The sequence below is a fragment of the Dermacentor variabilis genome, chromosome 5 (genome assembly GCF_050947875.1).
Source record: "Dermacentor variabilis isolate Ectoservices chromosome 5, ASM5094787v1, whole genome shotgun sequence".
NCBI classification, from domain to species: Eukaryota; Metazoa; Arthropoda; class Arachnida; order Ixodida; family Ixodidae; genus Dermacentor; species Dermacentor variabilis.
In genome coordinates this window covers 29,645,848-29,664,325 of record NC_134572.1, presented here as the reverse complement: position 1 = coordinate 29,664,325, position 18,478 = coordinate 29,645,848, and the positions used below count along the sequence as shown (strand labels likewise).

Genomic DNA, 18,478 nt, shown 5'->3' with positions numbered 1-18,478 from the left:
TGTGGGGCTACTAAGCGTGAGGTCGCGGGATCGAATCCCGGTCGCGGCGGCCGCATTTCAATGGGGGCGAAATACGAAAACACCCATCTACTTAGACTTAGGTGCATGTTAAAGAACCCCAGGTGGTCCAAATTTCCAGAGTCTCCCACTGTGGTGTGCCTCATAAAATCATAATCATATTGTGGTTTTGGCACGTAAAATCCCATAAGCTAATGTTCGACAACTGATCTATTTTAAGCATTTATAGTACCAGCACCTTGTTGTGTGTAGTTAAAGGATAGTATCGCTTCACTATTCTCTAACCTTACCAAGAATATTATCTCTCTTGTGCTGTTGCATTACTAAATCGCAAAGCAGTCAATGTGTCAGCGTCTGTTTGATACCAACTCATGTTCATAAAATGTGGGATTGCTGCTTTCTCGAATGTTTAGCTTCTGTTCGCTAAAACAAATTGTATACCAACGTAGGCTTGTTTTACTCGTCCTAGCTAAGACATACATTACACGTGATGTTTATGACCTTATATATTATTATTAACTAAATACATTCAAAGTACTTTATGTCTAGGAAAATACGTCACGTAATGTCTTTCCCGTAGCGTTTACCATCGCTGACTTTGATAGACTGATAAGTTAATTGTTACAGCGCAAACATGAAAACCTACCACGTTATGTCGACGTAGTTAAGCTAGGAGTGAACACTGTCAGTGGTTCTTGGTGGATACGCAAACTCCCTGACTTATCAGAAAATATATCAATTAGAGATCCCCGTTAGCGCTTCAATTACCCGTAATGTGAAAGGGTCTTCGGATCAAGCTTTTGCCACTTCGGTAATGACATTAGGTATGGCTTGCAGGTATGTCGACACTTTGTCTGTCTCGTCAAAATATGATACTATTTTTGGTGTTGGACACGATTGTCTAGAAAACGTGCTCATATTTATGAGTGGAAAAATGTGCTAAGAGGAACCTCGTAAAGTATAACTTCAAACGAGCCAAAATTAAATGTGAAATGTCGTCAGTTCGCCTAACTGAAAGGAAGGCGTGCATGCACGTACACATGAAGGAACCAAAACGACAGCGTAAACGCATTCATTACTTTCTGTGTCGGCGTTTGCATGCCGGCCTTTCAGTAGCATGAGTCCATACAAATTTGCTAAAATATCAGCCATGTTAAGTTATCTGACTGAACAGCATTTTGTTGGGCGTGATTCTTGTAGCATAATAAAAATGCTTATTTGGACTATCTGGTCTCCATAGTAAACTCGTATCTCAACGTTTACACATTTTCTTCTTTTCCAGCTGCCCGAGCTGAAGCAGTACAAAGGGAAGAGTCCTTTCAAGATGTTCATAGTCAAGAACATTGGAGTGCTGGCCGGCGTCGGAATTATGTGTGTGATTGCCATATACGAAGACCAGCTCAACATTTAACCATGCGAAGTGCTCTCCTCCGTTGGCTAAGAGTACTTCGCGGACGCGCCCTCTTCAAGAAGCCTGTGTTTGTGGCACGAAAAATGTGAACTTTTCAGTGTTGTGACTCTTTGCAGTGGACGTTTTGGCGAAGTGTGTCATAGCTGCTCACGGTACCATGTTTTGCAGACTATCCTAGCACGGGCTTCATTCTACGAGTCGCTTACCGAACTTCTGCAGTGTTGTTGCAAGCATAATCATCCATTTTAGCAACCATTTTTCACCTTCTTGCTCAACATCTCAGGCAGCATGACTCATTTTCACTGACATCTATTAACGTACAATTCTTTACATGGCTTTTGTCTAAATAGACAACTCACAGCAGTGCAATACCGTTATGCAGTCGTGTTTATCTGCATACTTAACTGAATCAACCTCTTGATTATTTGTTGAGTTTATGTCTGCAAAAAAATCCTATAACAGAAATTAATGCACACTATAGCTGGAAATGATCTGATGCTGCAGGTTGTGTCTGAGAGGGGGATATGTTTTAATTGCTAACACAGAGGATAGGTGCCAAATAGAAACACAAGAAACGACAACTGAAAAGTTCAAAAATTAAGTTCGTATTACAAAAAAAAACGTCACTCTTATTGCAAAGTGAGGGAGACTTATTCCGCGACGTTTGTTCCTGCATGCCACAAGGATTCGACAAGCAGATAATAGTGTTGACAGCAGGGCAACTCGGAGGTTTACGAGTAAGTATTACAAAGACAAGTCTGTGTGATAATATAAACTAGTGTTGGTTGCATTATTACATTACAAGGATGGTACACTGTCTTTATCCTTCGTGTATGACGTAGCAGGAGCAAAAGCTAACGAAGCTTTCGTTTTCATTATACCGGGTATATTAGTGTGATGGGTGCTATTGTAACGCAGCAGCATCATTTTACTTTCTGCATGGCGAGGCCATTTAGGATGCCTAATAGGTATACTAAAAAAATAGAGCAGTGTTGAAAGGGGCTCAAATGTTGTAGCTGGTATCATTGCTTTGCCCATTTCGCGTTAAAGTTCGGCGAAAGTATTGCTATAGCGGCGCGGCTTTATGTGAATAGTGCTAAGCACATATAGCGCTTGGCTGCTTTTCCTAGTGCGCTGTAGTAGTGCTCGGAACGAAGAACTTGTTATAAGGCGCCCGCTGTGTTAACTTAAGCGGTGTTTCTTCTTATAAAAGACCGTTATAGTGCTGAGCACTGTCAGCGCGCGGGTACTTTCGCGAGCGCATGTAATGGTGCTCAAAAAGACGAACTTGTTATAAGCCCCTGCAAGAGTAACTTAGACGAGGTTTGTCATTACAAGGCCGTTAAAACGCTCAGCTCATTCAGTGGTTGACTACGTTCCCGAATACGCTGCAGCTGTGCTCAGGAAGACAAACTTGTTGTACGACACTTGCAAGGGTAACCCAAACGATATTTGTTCTTACGAATTTTTTCTACGCATCGTTAGTGCTTTGGGGAATCGTTAAAAGCAAGAGCACTGGAGCTCACGCCGTTTCAGTATAATGTGCATGCCCTATTTTTGTATGCTTTCTTAACATCCTTGGTACTTCTCGCGAAATAATTTAGTTTTTCTAGGGAAATCACTATAATCTTCTTTTTGGAAAGATCACGTACCACCAAAACTGAAAGGCGGGCTAGTTTGTATGACCACATTGTTGAAAGTTTTGCGCGCCCTGGACGAACATAACAAAAGAAGGACACAAAGACAAGCGCAGTGTGGGCTTTGTGTCCTTGTCTTCCTTCAGTGTGCACAAAACGTTCCACAACGTACCAGACGCCCGAAATATGATCATCTGTTCATAAATGCGTAGCAAGGAGCGAAGCGAAATCTACTAGTCAGCTCTTGATTGAAAGAGCACCCTGCAGCTAGCTATACTACCTATACGTGCATTGAGCACGTTCGTATTTGACGGCGGCCCAATATATCCCCTTACTAAAGCAACACGTAGTCCTGAGTTTCGCGGTCACATTCTTTCACAGAAATTTTATGTTAACATTGGTTTATTAAAGCAAGTTAGAATTTTAATTTTTCGTTACTTCTTTAATTCGTTTTTTTCGACTGCTTAAGCTGCTCTAAATGTTTCTTGGGCAAGGCTGCTTTTATTGCTTGAAAACGTATTGCTTGCCAAATGAATAATGAGGGGACATTTACCATTCAATGTGCTTCACATTTTACGGCAACAGATTTACAGCTCATGTCAGAAGTCGCACTATAATTGTATTCATGAATTTCCCTTCACATTATGAAGAATTACTAAATATCACCAAATCAATTTCAATCTTCTCTTGAAGCAATCGATGACGCGCTTAAACTCCTTGGTAATTCACGTTTATTGCGTAATACGCTACCATATATGCGGTAGCTTTCTATACACTACGCATGACTGCTTTTGGCGATTGCCAATATGACGTCGGGGCAAATATGCTGCAAGTAGCTTGCTCACTGGTTTCAGCTATTAAATATAAATTTATTGCAGCTTCAAATGCTTATAACGATGCACAATTAACAGAAAAGTTTTTCACGAGCAAAAAATTTGGAGATGCGGTGTTTGTTAGGTATTCTAGTACGTTTTTATAATCCGCAATGCAACGAGAAATGTTCTACGCCAGCGAAATACGTTTTGAGTAAGTCAATGTATTCACTGTGTAAATATCATGAATGTTTGTATTTAGGCTTCTTACTCATCAGTTTGCGAATGAATCCAGTATTGTACTTAAGCACATTGAGAATGTTCTATTTTTGTTCTATACTTGCAAAATACGGTTATGAGAAATGTGATAGTTCTGTTCATATTAGCATTAATTTTGTCGTTTGCATGGGACCACAAAGATCACAAATGTCAATAAATTTTTGTTTGATAGAAAGTGACTTGTTGAACGTCTATGTTTGTCGTGCAAGGAATTATTTCTCGCACTGTGTTGCACCGAGGCCTTCGTCGCCGTTCAGTGCAATTACTCTGCTTTGTTAAGCTTTCTAAACGCTGAAACAAAGCACCAACTAATTATTTATTGATGGGAAATCATGAAATCGCCCATTGAGTGAAAGAGCCAGCATTTGTCATCTGGACAAACGAAAAACGACGCCTAAATTTCCATTGGCTGCGACACCGCGTCATGAGCGCCCCTCGACGGAGCAGAGTGGGAGAAAGGGAACAGCTGCTGCCACGATAGCGGGCAGGCGTTGCGTGAGGGGAGAGGCCATCACCGGGACGCCCCGTCACCCACGCTTTCGCTCTCGGAAGCCTGTGCTATCCGCGCGTTGCTGCTATTGATCAATGAGACATACGGGGACTGAATACACATCTATACTGATGGTTCGGTCTCACCTTCTGACTCTTCAGGTACCGCTGTCATTCCGGCTACGAAAATCACAATCAAATTCAAACAGTCCCACATGACAACATCAACAGCGGCAGAGCTTGCTGCCCTGCGTACTGCTGTCAAATATCTCTTGCAAGAGATACCTCAGAAAGGGGTCATTTTTTGCAACTCTAAGGCAGCACTTCAGAGTCTGCATTTCGCCCTATAGGACTCATGAGGAGTTGACATAAGAAATAAGAGATCACCATCAGGCTATCGCTAAAGGGCATGAAATTATATTCTTGTGGCTACCTGGACATACCGGCATTGCTAGTAATGACCTCGCCGACGAAGCCACCCGGTCTGCCCATCTGGATGCGAGACCAGTTCCAATCCCCTTATCAAGAACCGACGCTGCAAAAAAGCTTCATATTGTAGCTAAAGCTAGGACATACAAATACTGGTCTTCTCCCAACCTCCCGAAGTGTCATTTTCATAGGCTGGATCCATCCTTAAAGCTACAAGTGCCATCGAAAATTTCTCACTCTGAGGCGACAATATTAGGCTGCCTCTGGCTCGGGGTGGCATTTACGAAGGCCTACTTGTTCCGCATTGGAAGGGGGGATACGTCCATGTGCGACTCTTGTGGAAACACAGAAACGATTTAACACATCCTATGTATCTGTCCCCAATACGACGTCGAGCGCGAAGTTTTCTGGACAGCACTGAACCAGCTGGACTCTAGACCATTTCCCGTAATGGAGATCCTTAGACCCCGACCATACGCGTCGATGGCACAGAAAGCCGCGAAAGCGCTCTTGAAATATCTCAAGTCGACAGGTCTTGGGAACCGTGTGTGGACTCGGTGCGAACCTTCAACTCTGCGCGAAACTGTGCTCTCTTTCTCTTCAACCCCACACCCCCTTCCCCCAGTGCAGCGTAGCAAACCGGACATGCGTCTGGTTAACCTCTCTGCCTTTGCTGTGTTCAATTTCTCTCTCTCTCTCTCTCTCTCTCCTTGGCCACATATGCTCTCGCCTGCATTCTAACTGTGCCTCGTTAAGGCCAAATCAAAACCCGACAAGCCTTGACAAAGCCTCTCAACGCGTTCGCTGCCCCGCGAGGAGTTCATAACTCAAGGGACCGCTAGCGGCCTTCAATCGGACATTAGTGCTTTCATATTTACAACCAATAAGAAGTGCTTAGGTGGCCACTAATATTTTTGGTTTTCAAATTGGTGGTTCAGGCTCAAAGTTCTCTTCCGTACTTTTCACGAGGACCATGCTCCACAGTTAGATAACCATTAACTCCTTTAGGCTGGAGCACCCAGGGAGAGGTGATGTCTAAATGTTGACAACCATGGCGTGTTTTCGGCTCCTGCAATTTTTTCCGCTCTTGCATCCCCCAAAACATAGCCTTCGAGATCTATCTTGCTACCTTGAGGAAGCGGTCGCTGGGGGATAAATCTGTACACAAGTCTTGAAGCGAGTCAGGAAGTTTAAAAACAGGAAGGGTAGCATAGAACAATGTTATTGAGTGACTGAATGCCTGCGGTCGCAGAGCGCGAATAAACTTGCGGTAGCAGGTCTAGAGACCTTTCAGGAATTTGCGAAATGAGTATGAAGCGAGTTTTGGCACCCTCACAAAGCCGGTACATCTTGTCCATTTGGTTATTTGTTGACAGCCCAAAAATGCAGTGAGTGTAGCTTAAAAATTGATTTCTGAACTTTTCGGCACTATACCTAAGTACACAGCGAGAGACATTCCAAGGAAAGACGTTTAGCGCTAGACTTCCGGCTGACTTCGGTTGAGGAAAGTAATAAGTGCGTAAAATTCATTGAAATCCAAATCTCTTAGTGCTGTTCTTGTCTGAGCCAATTCGAGCATGTATTTAGTTAGGAGGGCATGCCTTCATTTGTATAAAAGCCTTGTGATCCTCGTTCCGTTGATATGACACAAAAGGCGGACATTTGTTTTATTTGGGAAGCGTCTATGGAAAACAGCACACTCCAGCGATTCCTTCGTCTCTGAACTTATTTACTGGGACAGCGAATTTCTCCTACAATGAAGGCCATCATCTTAATTTTCATTGCCTGCTTTTTGCTGAACTAATTGTGTTCAGCGACTACTGGGAAACGGGAAAGAAGCCAACGGTTACAGTAGACTTCGTTGGGGTTGGCAGGGGTGCTGTCGTAGACTAAGTTATTAATTTTAGACAGTATTGTAAAAAATATATTGATTTTCTATAATCTTCCAGTGACAATGTTGTCACGACCAAAATGACGCATCGCCATCTATGAGATTCGCGTAAAATCAATATTTTTCCGGCCCATTTGCAGAGACACTATAACGGGCACTCGGCGACTGTGATACCTGTCAGCTACATGTAACAAACTATGTCGCGTTAGCGCTATGACGTCGTTGTTTGTAGTCACGCTGGCGAAGCTTTCTTGCTTATTTTACAACAACCTACTGGTTTTTGGGGATCTTATATCTTGAGTATGCGGCCCGTATGAGGCTGACAATAAGTGCCAGAGATGCTACCTTAACGAGCACGACAATTAAGAATTCTAAGGCAACATATACAGCTCCATCTTGTCGAAAATAATTTCTAAGCGATGCACACATTTTCATCCTCGTGTCGTACTGCATTTATACTGCTTGTATACTACATGTATATAGTACTGCCTTTTCTGGCCTCCGAAATAGCCGCACATGCGCCACCATTCTCACAGTCTGTGCGGAACACAAACCTTGCAGTATTTGCCTAACGCTATTGTCGAAGAATATTTTAGTGATTAGCGCGGCGAACTCTAAAATGAGTCCCACTGCAGTGACGTGCGCTAGAACCCCTGTGGTGATGGACGGATTTTTATTCGCCCTATGGGGATGATGGGGCTGGGAATGACGAGGCGGCTTGACGATGACAAAGACGCGCAGATAACGACAACAGTCGTCGCAACAGAACGAACGGACTCACGCGTAAGGTAACCCCAGTTTCGAGCACTTGGCTGCAGTTGAAATTAAAAAAAAAATGAATATAAAAGGTATATTTTGCAATTCAACTGATACAAAATTTTAGTCAAGTGGTGTGTATTCAATGCTATACAACTAACGACGACTGTGCTTACTTTCATCTTATGCATTGTGCCACCTCATGCAATCTTATATTTATCCAACACAAAAGTGGCCATTTCATTCTCATGCAATATCTATGTGTACGCACTACTCACACAATCCATGCCAGAAAACAAAAATTTGGAGGACGCTTAAACTTCACCTTTAAGAGTGGAACTCGATAGCATTCAACGATCCCAGACTGCTTCTCACGCTTCCCGGCAACTGCAGCTTATGTAACGGTAATGTTTAATGGGAAACGCTGGCGGCGAACGCTATGCCCGAAGGCGAGCTTTCTGGTAGAAAGGCGGCCTCTTGTGTGGGGCGATCTCCTGTATTTGTGTCGCACGTTTAATTTCTCAGTCTGAGAATATTTAACATAAAAGGAATGTGCTGTCGGTGTTTTGTTTTATGACATTTGTTTGCGGGCTCTCATTCTCAAGATTCTGAGGAATAACTTTGTAATGTAAGACAAAGTATAAGCAACTTTAGTCATAGAACAGGAAGTTTAGTGCCGTATGGAATAAATAAGACAACTTTCACTAACGGGGTTCCAACGCAGGCTACTACTCCGACACCGGATTTTGTGTGACATGTGGCCCTTAGCGCTATCACATTAAAACACCGAATCGTGCAGATGCACAGCGTGAGACGTGTAAGCAGTGATGTCACGAGGACTAAGGTGATGTATGATGCTTCTTGTTTGAAGAGTGGCGGTTAGACGTGTATGCACATAAAGGTACGACACAAATCCTACTAACTACATTTGAGGGTTCTGTACCTGTTGTACCACAGTGGCACATACCCATTGTGGAGCATTGTCCAGGAATGGGCACACACTCTCTTAGACATATCAAATGGCTGAATAAAAAAAATCAGGTAAATGAATGTATTTGAAGAATCTAATACACTATGACATTAGAGATATCTAGGAGCCGGCATTACATGCTGAGGTTATATGTACTTTTTTTTTTGCTGAATGAAGGTGCACTTACTGCCACTAGTTTTTCGGTCAGAATACAGGATTTATAACATAAGCTGGCTTTGTAGTATTAGCCTTCGGAGCACATATAGAACGGCAAAACATTTCAGCTTTGTGCATTGTTGATAGACAATATCGAAGCTTGTGGGGATGCCGAAATCCGCGTGAAGCAGTGCAATCGTGACGTAATATCGCAGATCTTTGGCAGTGATGTGGCTCTGAAACTTTTGCTGCGATTCCTTGCTGTCCAAGCTTTCAGCACGGCAAACACTGCCTATGGCATCGGCTTTTTCGGTTCATGCGCAATTCATAGTCTCTGGGATTCGCTAGCGCAGAGTGCGCTTGCAGTCTGCCGGTGATCACGGAGGCTATGTGGCAATTCGCTTGTTTTATTGGGTGGCCACGCGATGGCGGGACGCGTCCGCCGAAACATCAGCGATCGTTAGGGTTTTGAAACTGTCACACGGGGTTCGTGTGCTAGTACGTGATTAAAGTTCACGGAAACAAAAGCAGAATCACGTGTTAATATGTTACCTTTAAGGGATGCTTTACGTAAAGATTAACATAAAAGTAGCCGTTTATGCAAAGTCGGTCCCTGCAGACAATCCTTTAGTGATGTCATATGCCGACTTTATGTGTGCTTGACATGATGCTAGGCATTTTTTATATGTTCGAGTTCTTTTATTGATCTGACCATTGATGTCTGCTTATAAAAGGTGCTTAAGCAAACTAAGTAGTACTTTCCATACGAATATTTACGGGGAAATAATTTCCACTAACCTAAAGCACCTACATTTCACAAAGTCAGCGCATCTCCTTAGCCAAAGAGTTGCACTAGGTCGTTAAGAATCGATTCATTGCATATATCTGTTGAAAAATTTGTTTTTCTTGTTCAACCTTGTATTTGTCGCGGCGTACCATATGATATCCAGCAAGAACATTCCAGCACATTCTCTACATTTATTAGGATTGCAAATTTGGCAAGTCGGTAAAGATGCATCTTCAGCAGCACCACTTTTGAGAGGGACTAGTGAGAGAGCATATATATAGGACGTGATAACCTGTGTTCTTTACAGCTGTACAGCTTTCTGTGCAGCATTCTGTATTGTCTTGCCAATCGCGCTACATACATCTGTTTTCTCCACGGTTGTTTCTCACAGAAAGCAAAACTTATGAGCATATGGGCTCGTTTGGCGCAAAGGCAGAAATGCAAATATCCTCAATTTTCAAGAGGCACTGAGCAGGCGTAGTCACAGGTGAAAATTTCGATTATCACATATATGAACAACCATCCAAACGACATCATGATTATCTGTAGTGTTTTCTCTTTCCTCAATTTGTCCTTTGAGATATGACGGTTTGCTTCACTATATGTATCCATGTACGCTTGTTGGTGATTTTAAACATAGACCAAACAACTTTCACCGTGGATAACAACGGAAACAAATTATTCTAACGCGTCTGCACACAAGCTACGAAAAATGCAGGCGACCGCTCGCAAGAGCAGGCAGCAGAAACGGTAACGCACATTCGTATACTTCGCCTAAACATTGCTGCAAGTGTTCGATGATTCCGGAACGTTGTTGGTGAGACTAGGCACTTAATATGTGCACCAATGTTCTCACTAGGACTTACGAGAAAGAAGGTCGATGCTGGAGCCATGACGGGCGGATCGCTTTTCCTCAACAAATTCACGTGCGCATTATAATGCCATCCCTAGAACGCAGCTTCTTCAACCTTGCTGAAGAAATTGCACGGTTGTTTTTGTACTGATAGTGCATGGCAGATAACAACACTGGGAGATTTATCCAGGAATAACTGGTCGAATAAAAGTAGAAAACGAGATATTAAAAATTGAGCGTTGTAAAGTAGATGGAACGATGACTCTGCCTGTAAGAGACACCGACCTCTTTCTAATATTTCTCCAATACGCAGCCAGTGCAACACAATACAATATAACGTTTATCTGGAGAAGCGCGCTAGTCTTACGCCCTAAGAAACATCTCTGGTATTCATTAAATAATTTTGTTCTTGTCTTCATAAAGACACTAACAGAACTAAGATATACGAAACACTAAGACAACCCGTTTTGCAACATCAAAAAAGTTCAGTGACCTACTGTGAGTGCAGTTAGGGTGCTTGCAACTTATATTCACCCTAATGTACTTATGTTTTCTTGCGCCAAACAGATTATATAATATCATCCCTTAACGTCTTAGCACAAATGATTGATGAGTGACCGTTAATAGGGGACGTCTACAAGAAAATAAAAAAAGCTTTCTGTGGAATACATGTAATCACAGTAAATATTCGTTCTGCTTGTTCACAATGTATAGAGATCTGGACATATATCCACACTAAAAGCGTGGAGATGAAAAAAAAAAAACGAAGCTTCGAACCTCTTTACTTCACATTTGGCATGATTGTTTGGCCATCTGTCCCACACGAAAGAGCTGAACCGAGGAATGCGTCGCGCAAGGAGATGTTTCTTTTTTCTTTCCTGAGAGAAGATCGAGGTCTTGCGAGGTCTTAGTTCGTGCCAGTGTTCTCTGTCGCCAAGTGGACGTAGATACTATAAAGTAGTGTCGAAGATAAAGTGATGATCCTATTGTTTCTATATATGCTAAATCAGGTTGCGTGCTTGACCGGAAGGGGAAGTACGCCCTGTGACGCGGCCGAGTAAAGCATGCATACCGGCTTTGCAGTTTCGTTGCATACAAAGTTAAACGCAATTGGCGCTCTCTAGAAAACACAGAAGAAAAAAAAAACGGTGCAGCAACATCCCACTGGACAAAGCTAGGTGCCAGATCTTTCAGTGCCTCAGAAATCTGCCGTGCAGACAGGCCGGCAACAGTTTGCTGCTGGAAACATACTTATCGAGTTTCTAATAGGCAGATAAAGAGTAAAAAAGATTACATAACTCGCAGTTGCTTCCTTGATTGTGGATGTGCACTTCAAGGGCCAAGAATAAGTCGTTACCAGGACAGGTGGAAAGGAAAGCATGGGAATGCAATAGGTTTCCCCAAGGTAAGCGAAGCTCATTCGACTTCTCGCTAGAGGTCATTGTACATATATGAGCGCGCGATGTGTTCACGCCTTTCTTAAGCGTCGGCCCTTGAGCGTTGAGGGCAGGGTTATGCGCTGCCCTCTTAGTTGGTTGAACATATCTTTTGACATGTTCAGTGCAGCAAACGAAGACAAACGCTTTGCGGCGGGAGTGTACCTTCTGTTTAACTCCTTATTCTTAACTGTTTACCTTTGCAAGTCAGCCATGTTGAGTGCAGCAGCAACGTCTTTTTTTTTGTTGTAGCACCGCGCTTGTCCCTTTACTGAAGAACACACTACAATCCGCGATAACACAATCGCGAACAAGCGCAGCTCATTAGGCTGGCCGTCAAAAAAAAAAAGAGCGGCTTCAACAAGTCTCCGAACAGAGCAAAATGTTCCTTCTTTCCTTTATCTTATTCTTCTCTTACTAAACAGGACAAAAAAAGTTCCTGAACAACCCTAACTATGCAGGTGCGAAAAATATAATGGGTTACATATCCACTGTGCAGACTAGCTTTTAAAGCTTCTGTGGGGATGACATTTTGAAGTACACTATTGAATGTACATAAGATCAGTACAGCTTTCAATAGATAGATAGATAGATAGATAGATAGATAGATAGATAGATAGATAGATAGATAGATAGATAGATAGATAGATAGATAGATAGATAGAGAGAGAGAGAGAGAGAGAGAGAGAGAAAGGATGCATATAAAGTGAGATAGGTTAACCTGAAGCGGTTCCGGTTGACTACTCTTCATAGTGAGAAGGGGTAGGTGGATAAAAAGAAAAAGAGCCGAAAGGAAGAGAAAGAAAGAGATACTCAGACAAACAAACCACGTACCCTGTGGAGCGTTCGTCGGCGGCTTTCTTAAAGTCTATCATGAAAGCCCGCTATGTAATAATGCATATAGGCTCTTTGCTTTGGCCAGGGTAAACATGTTAAAGCGTTGAAGCAATGATTATGTTCCCGGCAGATCATGTTGGGCCACAATTTACTCCGCTTTTTACGAAAAGTATTTAAAATAGATTGACAAACCGAAAAAATGGCTCTTATAATTAACTTCATATGATTGAACCGTGTCTGAAATAACCCCTTGCCATAAAAGGAAATAATGAAACTGGCGGAGCTCCTGATGAAAGAAATGAAGAATTGCATACGTGCGTCGATCACAAAAGGTATACATCACACTTAATACGCTGCGTAAGAAAACAAAAATAATGTTAGAATGAACTGTTCAGAAGTTTTGTGGCTTTAGACGCAGCGGATTTAGTCGAGGCTCTGCAAATGGTGCATTGTACGGACTTGCGTCCGTCGAGTCAAAAGAACTATGACGTCCTTTGTTGAAGCGCTTTCAATAGAAAGCCTCAAAGGAGTGATGATCATTGCACCAAGGAACTGGTGAAAGGAAAAAAATAAAGGAAACTGAAAACGATCTTTTATTTTTTTTACGGTATAGTAAGCGCGATGAACAAGGGCTGCAATATCCCATACTCGGCAAGAACTCATTTTCACTCTTTTTCATTGCTGATTATAGGTGAATAGAAAAGTCTTTCTTTTTTGCCATGGAGAAATACAAGTTCCTGTCAATATTTTATGTATGCATCGCCTGGCTTGTCATTATGATAATGAAAGCGCTTGATTAAAGAAGTAAGGCGATATAAGGTGTTTTTTAATGTGTCTGCGTTTCAACGATGGAATTGCTAGCACTAACGTCTTTGCTAGTATTAGTGTCCGGTATTCATCTATATACAATGAGCTCAAATTGCGTCAAATCAGCAGTAACAGAAGCCAAGACATGAAATATGGTGTTTCTTGCTTAATAAGTTACTTCTAATTGTATGGGAGGGCAACGGTTCCACTTATATTAATTTTCTTATGCCAGAAAAAGCACTAAAACGGGGAATAATAGATGAAAGTGGCAAATTGCTCGATCAATAAAACAGGAAGCTTATAGGTTGGACTGGGGTCGTATAATTAGACTTCTACGTAATGAATGATATGTAACAAATTAGTTGTATTCAATAAGCTTTTGTTATGTTTATAATTTAACGATTACTTTGTTTACGCAGTAACGCATTCTTTTGAGGAACCCGTATGGGTTTCCTTTGTAGCAGTTGCTACGACTGGGTGATGTCTCATTTTCCCTTAATTAATTACTTCTCTCCACCTTACGGGTTTCAGCATAACTATTACGTCAAACTCTTGCCTTTGCTTCGAGTTGACAAATTCGACTTGACCCTGCCATCTGCTAGACGCCTGGCCAGCTCAGATTCCGGCAAGGCGGTAGTCCCGGGTTTGATTCCCGGACCAGGGCTAATTTTTCTTCAACTGCGAGGCTTTTCTATCAGGGAACCCGTATGGGTTTTCTTGGTAGCGGTTTCTACGAGTGGGTGGATGTCTTTTTTTATTTTAATTAGTTACTTCTCTCCACCTTGCGAGTTTCCGCAGAATTATTACGTCAAGCTCTTATTTTTCTGGTTGTAACACAGGAACAGCATTTATAGGGTTAAATAATATACAGCATCACAATGAATTACGTTACAGATTTGGCTGCTGTTGCTAGGAAGGCGAACGTTTGCTGCCATTAAATTAGAATCATTTGTCCAAGTCTAAAGGCTAACGGAATAAGAATGGGCTGGGGTGCGCTTGGCAGGCATTCTGAGATCATGAACAGCAGGTTGCCATTATCCCTCAAGAGAAAAGTGTATAACAGCTGCGTCTTACCATTTTACCTAAATTGAGGACGACGCAACGAGCTATGGAAAGAAGAATGATAGGTGTAACGTTAAGGGATAAGAAAACAGCAGATTGTAAAAGAGCAGAGCTGTAAACCCGAGCATCGCGGCACTCAGTAACCACAATCTTTCAAGCAAAAAGTTCGCACGTTACTGCACAACCCTTCTCTCTAGCGCACACACTGGGCAAGCTTTAAGCGTCTGTGCAGATGTCCTCAGAAGAAAATGAAGGAAGGTTACTGACCAAGAATTATAGAAGCTATTATTAGTGACGGTAAACAATGTGTGAATGGCTACAAAGGACGCCAGGTAAGGCCCAGGCCAGCTAGTTTTTTTACTGCATTGGTGCAACGGCAATGAAACTAGGGAAGGAAGTAGCGTAAAAGTAATCTATACCTTTTTAGTGGTTTCTCAGTTGCTTTCATGTGGCAATAATTGGAAACACAAATAAATGACATTTTTCAAGGAAGTAATTGTAACTGGTCCCTTATTTTTTTTAACATTTACAAGTCTCCTTGTAAATAACAAGAAGATGCTTTGAAAAAGCAAAATCAGTTCAGTGAAGGCCCGCAGAACCAATTTGCTATGTTGTCAATAATTAACAAGATGTTTTGGACAAGGCAAATCAGTTTAGAGAAGACCCACAAAAGTGATTTACCACGTCGCTCTTTGACAAGAGCTGCTTTAAACATCCCTCTGCTTCGAATAGCAGATTAATATGATTGTACACCTTCCTTTTCGATGATAATGGTAAGCTTCCAGTCAGCAGCTGACAATGTCTGTCGTATGCGCTCTAACCCATTTTTATTTTTCTGTGAATTTACTTCTTGTGATCAGGGTTCCCTGTGAGTAATTGAGCTAGGTAAACGTACTCCTTCACAGAATCTAGAGGCCGACTGGCGATACTTCACTCTGGTTCCATTGCCTGGCTATTTATCATTATCTTTGACTTATACATATTAATATTCAACCCCACTCTTACACTCTCTGTGTTAAGGTCCTCAGTGATTTGTTTTAACTCGTCTCCATGTTGCTGAACAGGACAATGTCACCTATAAACCGAAGATTGCTGAGATATTCGCCGTTGATCCTCACTCCTAAGCCTTCCCAGTTTGATAGCTTGACTACTTCTCCAAGCACGCAGTGAATAGCGTTGGAGTGGTCGTGTCTCGTCGTCTGATGCCTTTCTTTATGGGCATCTTCTTACTTTTCCTGTGTAGAATTAAGGTAGCTGTGGAATATCTGTAGATATTTTCCAAAATATTTACGTAAGTGACCTGTACTTGGCCTGTACGCCTCTATGACTGCTGGTATCTCTACTTAATCAAATGCATTCTTGTAATCTATGAAAGTCATATAGAGAGGCTGATTGTACTCGGCGGATTTTTCGATTACCTGATTAATGACATAGATGTGATCCATTGCAGAGAATCCCTTCCTGAAGCCACCTTGGCTGACTAAAGTCCAGTGTTGATCTTATTCTATTGGAAATTACCTTGGTGAATATTTTATATGATTGAGGGAGTAACCCAATGGGCCTAGAGTTTTTCCTTTCTTTAACGTCTCCCCTTTTGTGGATTAGTATAACGTTGGCATTCGTCCAATTCTCTGGGACCCTCGAAGTCGAAAGACACTTCGTATAGAGAGCCTCCAGTTTTTCAAGCATTGTGTCTCCTTCATCTATGATTAAATCGACTGTTGTTCCATCTTCTCCTGCCGCTTTTCCCTGTTTCATGTCTTGCACTGTCCTCCTAACCTCATCGCTGGTTATAGAAGGAGTCTCCGCAACCTGTTCATTACTGCTTCAAATGGAGGTATCGTGGCTCCTCTGGGTACTGTTCCAGTCACCATAGAATTATTTCGTTGCTTTTACTATACGTTCGAGATTGCTGATGATATTACCCTGCTTATCTTTAAGTGTATACGTTTTGATTTGTTCTGTGACAAGTTTCCTTCTCACTGACTTCATGCTGCGTCCATTTTTTACGGCTTACTCCGTCTTTCCTATGTTATCATTTCGAATATCCCTTATTTTCTCCTTGTTGATCAGTTTTGACAGTTCCGCGAATCATATCTTATCTCTTCAGTTGGACACATTCATACCTTTTCGTTTCTTGGGAGAGCTTGCCCGCTGATTGCCTTGGTGCCTTACTTACCGCTTCAATCGCCAGCCTAGTTATCGTTTCATTCATTGGCTCTGTCTTTTTTATCTCTCTGTAATAAGGCTGCAGATTTGTTTGCATGCAGCAGCCTGAATTGATCTGCTTCTACCTATAGCGCGTATATAGGTTGGCCTGCTTCTTCTTGACCAGCTTTACGCTTTCCCTCTTCATACAGAAGTGAATCCTAGACTTCACCAACCTATATTCACTGCACTTTACCTAACACTTCAACATCCTTCACTACGCTGGGATAGGCAGAAAGTATGTAATCTATTTCATTCTTGTTTCACCATTAGGGTTTTTACATGTACACTTTCCGATGCTACGCTTCCTGGAGAAGGTGTTCATTATTCGTAGCTTATTCCTTTGCACGAATTCAACCAGCATCTTCTCTAGCGTTCCTAGAATCGACGCCGTAGTTGTCAATTGCTTGTTCACCAGCCTGCTTTCCCCCCATTCTTGCATTGAAGTTGGCCATTACTATAGTATACTGAGTTTGCACTTTTCTCAACGCTAATTCAATACCTTGATAAAACTGATCTACTTAATCATCATCATGACTGGATGTTGGAGCGTAGGCTTGTACTACCCTTAATCCATACCTCTTATAAGTTCGATTATGACTACTTTTACCCTCTCAATAATGATGTAGAGTTCGTCAATGCTGCCCACTATGTGCTTATGGATAGGGAATCCTACCCCGTATTGCTTCTTATCTGGTAGACCTCTATAACAAAGGACGTGGTTATTAGTGAGCACTGTATAAGCCTCACCAGTTCTAATGTCACTAAGGCCAATGGTCACCTAAACGATGCCTGAGAGTTCCACAAACAGTCCTGCTAAGCTAGCCTCACTCGATAGAGTTCGGGTGTTAAAGGTTGTCAAGGCGGAACGGCATGGCGCGATTTCAGTCGCTATTGACGCGCGGATGGTGGGACGCGCGCGTCATTTCGACGCGTGCCCAGCATGACCCGTCAGGAAATCGCGCCGCCGCGTGCTGCTGCTCGGAGTAGTAAAAAACGCGCCGCGCGGCGCGTCCACCAATCAGAGTTCAGGTAAGTCACGTGGCATTTGGTCACGTGGCATTTTGGTTCTTTTTTTGCCACCAGATGGCCCTGGTCTCTGCGCATCTCGACGGAACCTCCTTGGCGGAATTTTTTTTTTCTCGGCAGAACTGGCGCGCGCGTCAAGGGAAACGTGTGCTACTGTGATTTCGTTCGCGCATCGTGTTGGTTCGCGCATCGTGTTCACCTAAGATGAACAAAGCAACCTTCAACGAGGCCCTAATAACTAAAGTGAAGAAGTGTCGCATCTCATCGCTAATACTGGCAAGACAATTTGCTAATAATATTACAAGTGTATGGTGCTCGCTGTCTTCTCAACCAGGCAGGTCGCACCCACATGTACCTCCTGAACCGCATTTTTTCTTGCTTCAGTATCAGCATCCCCCTTAATAGTAGCAATCGCCTCTTCTGCTCGGTAGTAAGCGGCCGACCCTTCTTTTTATATGTGAAGTTGTAAACAAGCAGCGGCTTCTCAGCATGCGGAAGGTACATAGTCTCAGTTTCGCACACAATATTGCTGCTTGAAATTAAGCTTGATAAATACACTTCGGAAAGAAATGTCGCTGTCTGATTACACTCAGATTATTTTTATTGTAGTG

The 18,478-nt window shown here is 42.5% G+C and overlaps 1 protein-coding gene across 7 annotated transcripts in view; it reads left to right on the top strand.

Annotated features, from left to right (window-relative positions):
- LOC142582392 (zinc transporter ZIP12-like) overlaps positions 1-4,334 on the top strand; it is an 81,948-nt gene extending 77,614 nt beyond the window's left edge. For all 7 annotated transcript variants that reach the window (XM_075692055.1, XM_075692056.1, XM_075692061.1 and 4 more), the window contains one exon: positions 1,301-4,334. In XM_075692055.1, the coding sequence (XP_075548170.1) occupies positions 1,301-1,429 (129 nt within the window). In that variant the 3' untranslated portion in view covers positions 1,430-4,334. The remainder of the gene's footprint in view (positions 1-1,300) is intronic.
- Positions 4,335-18,478: the final 14,144 nt, after the last annotated feature.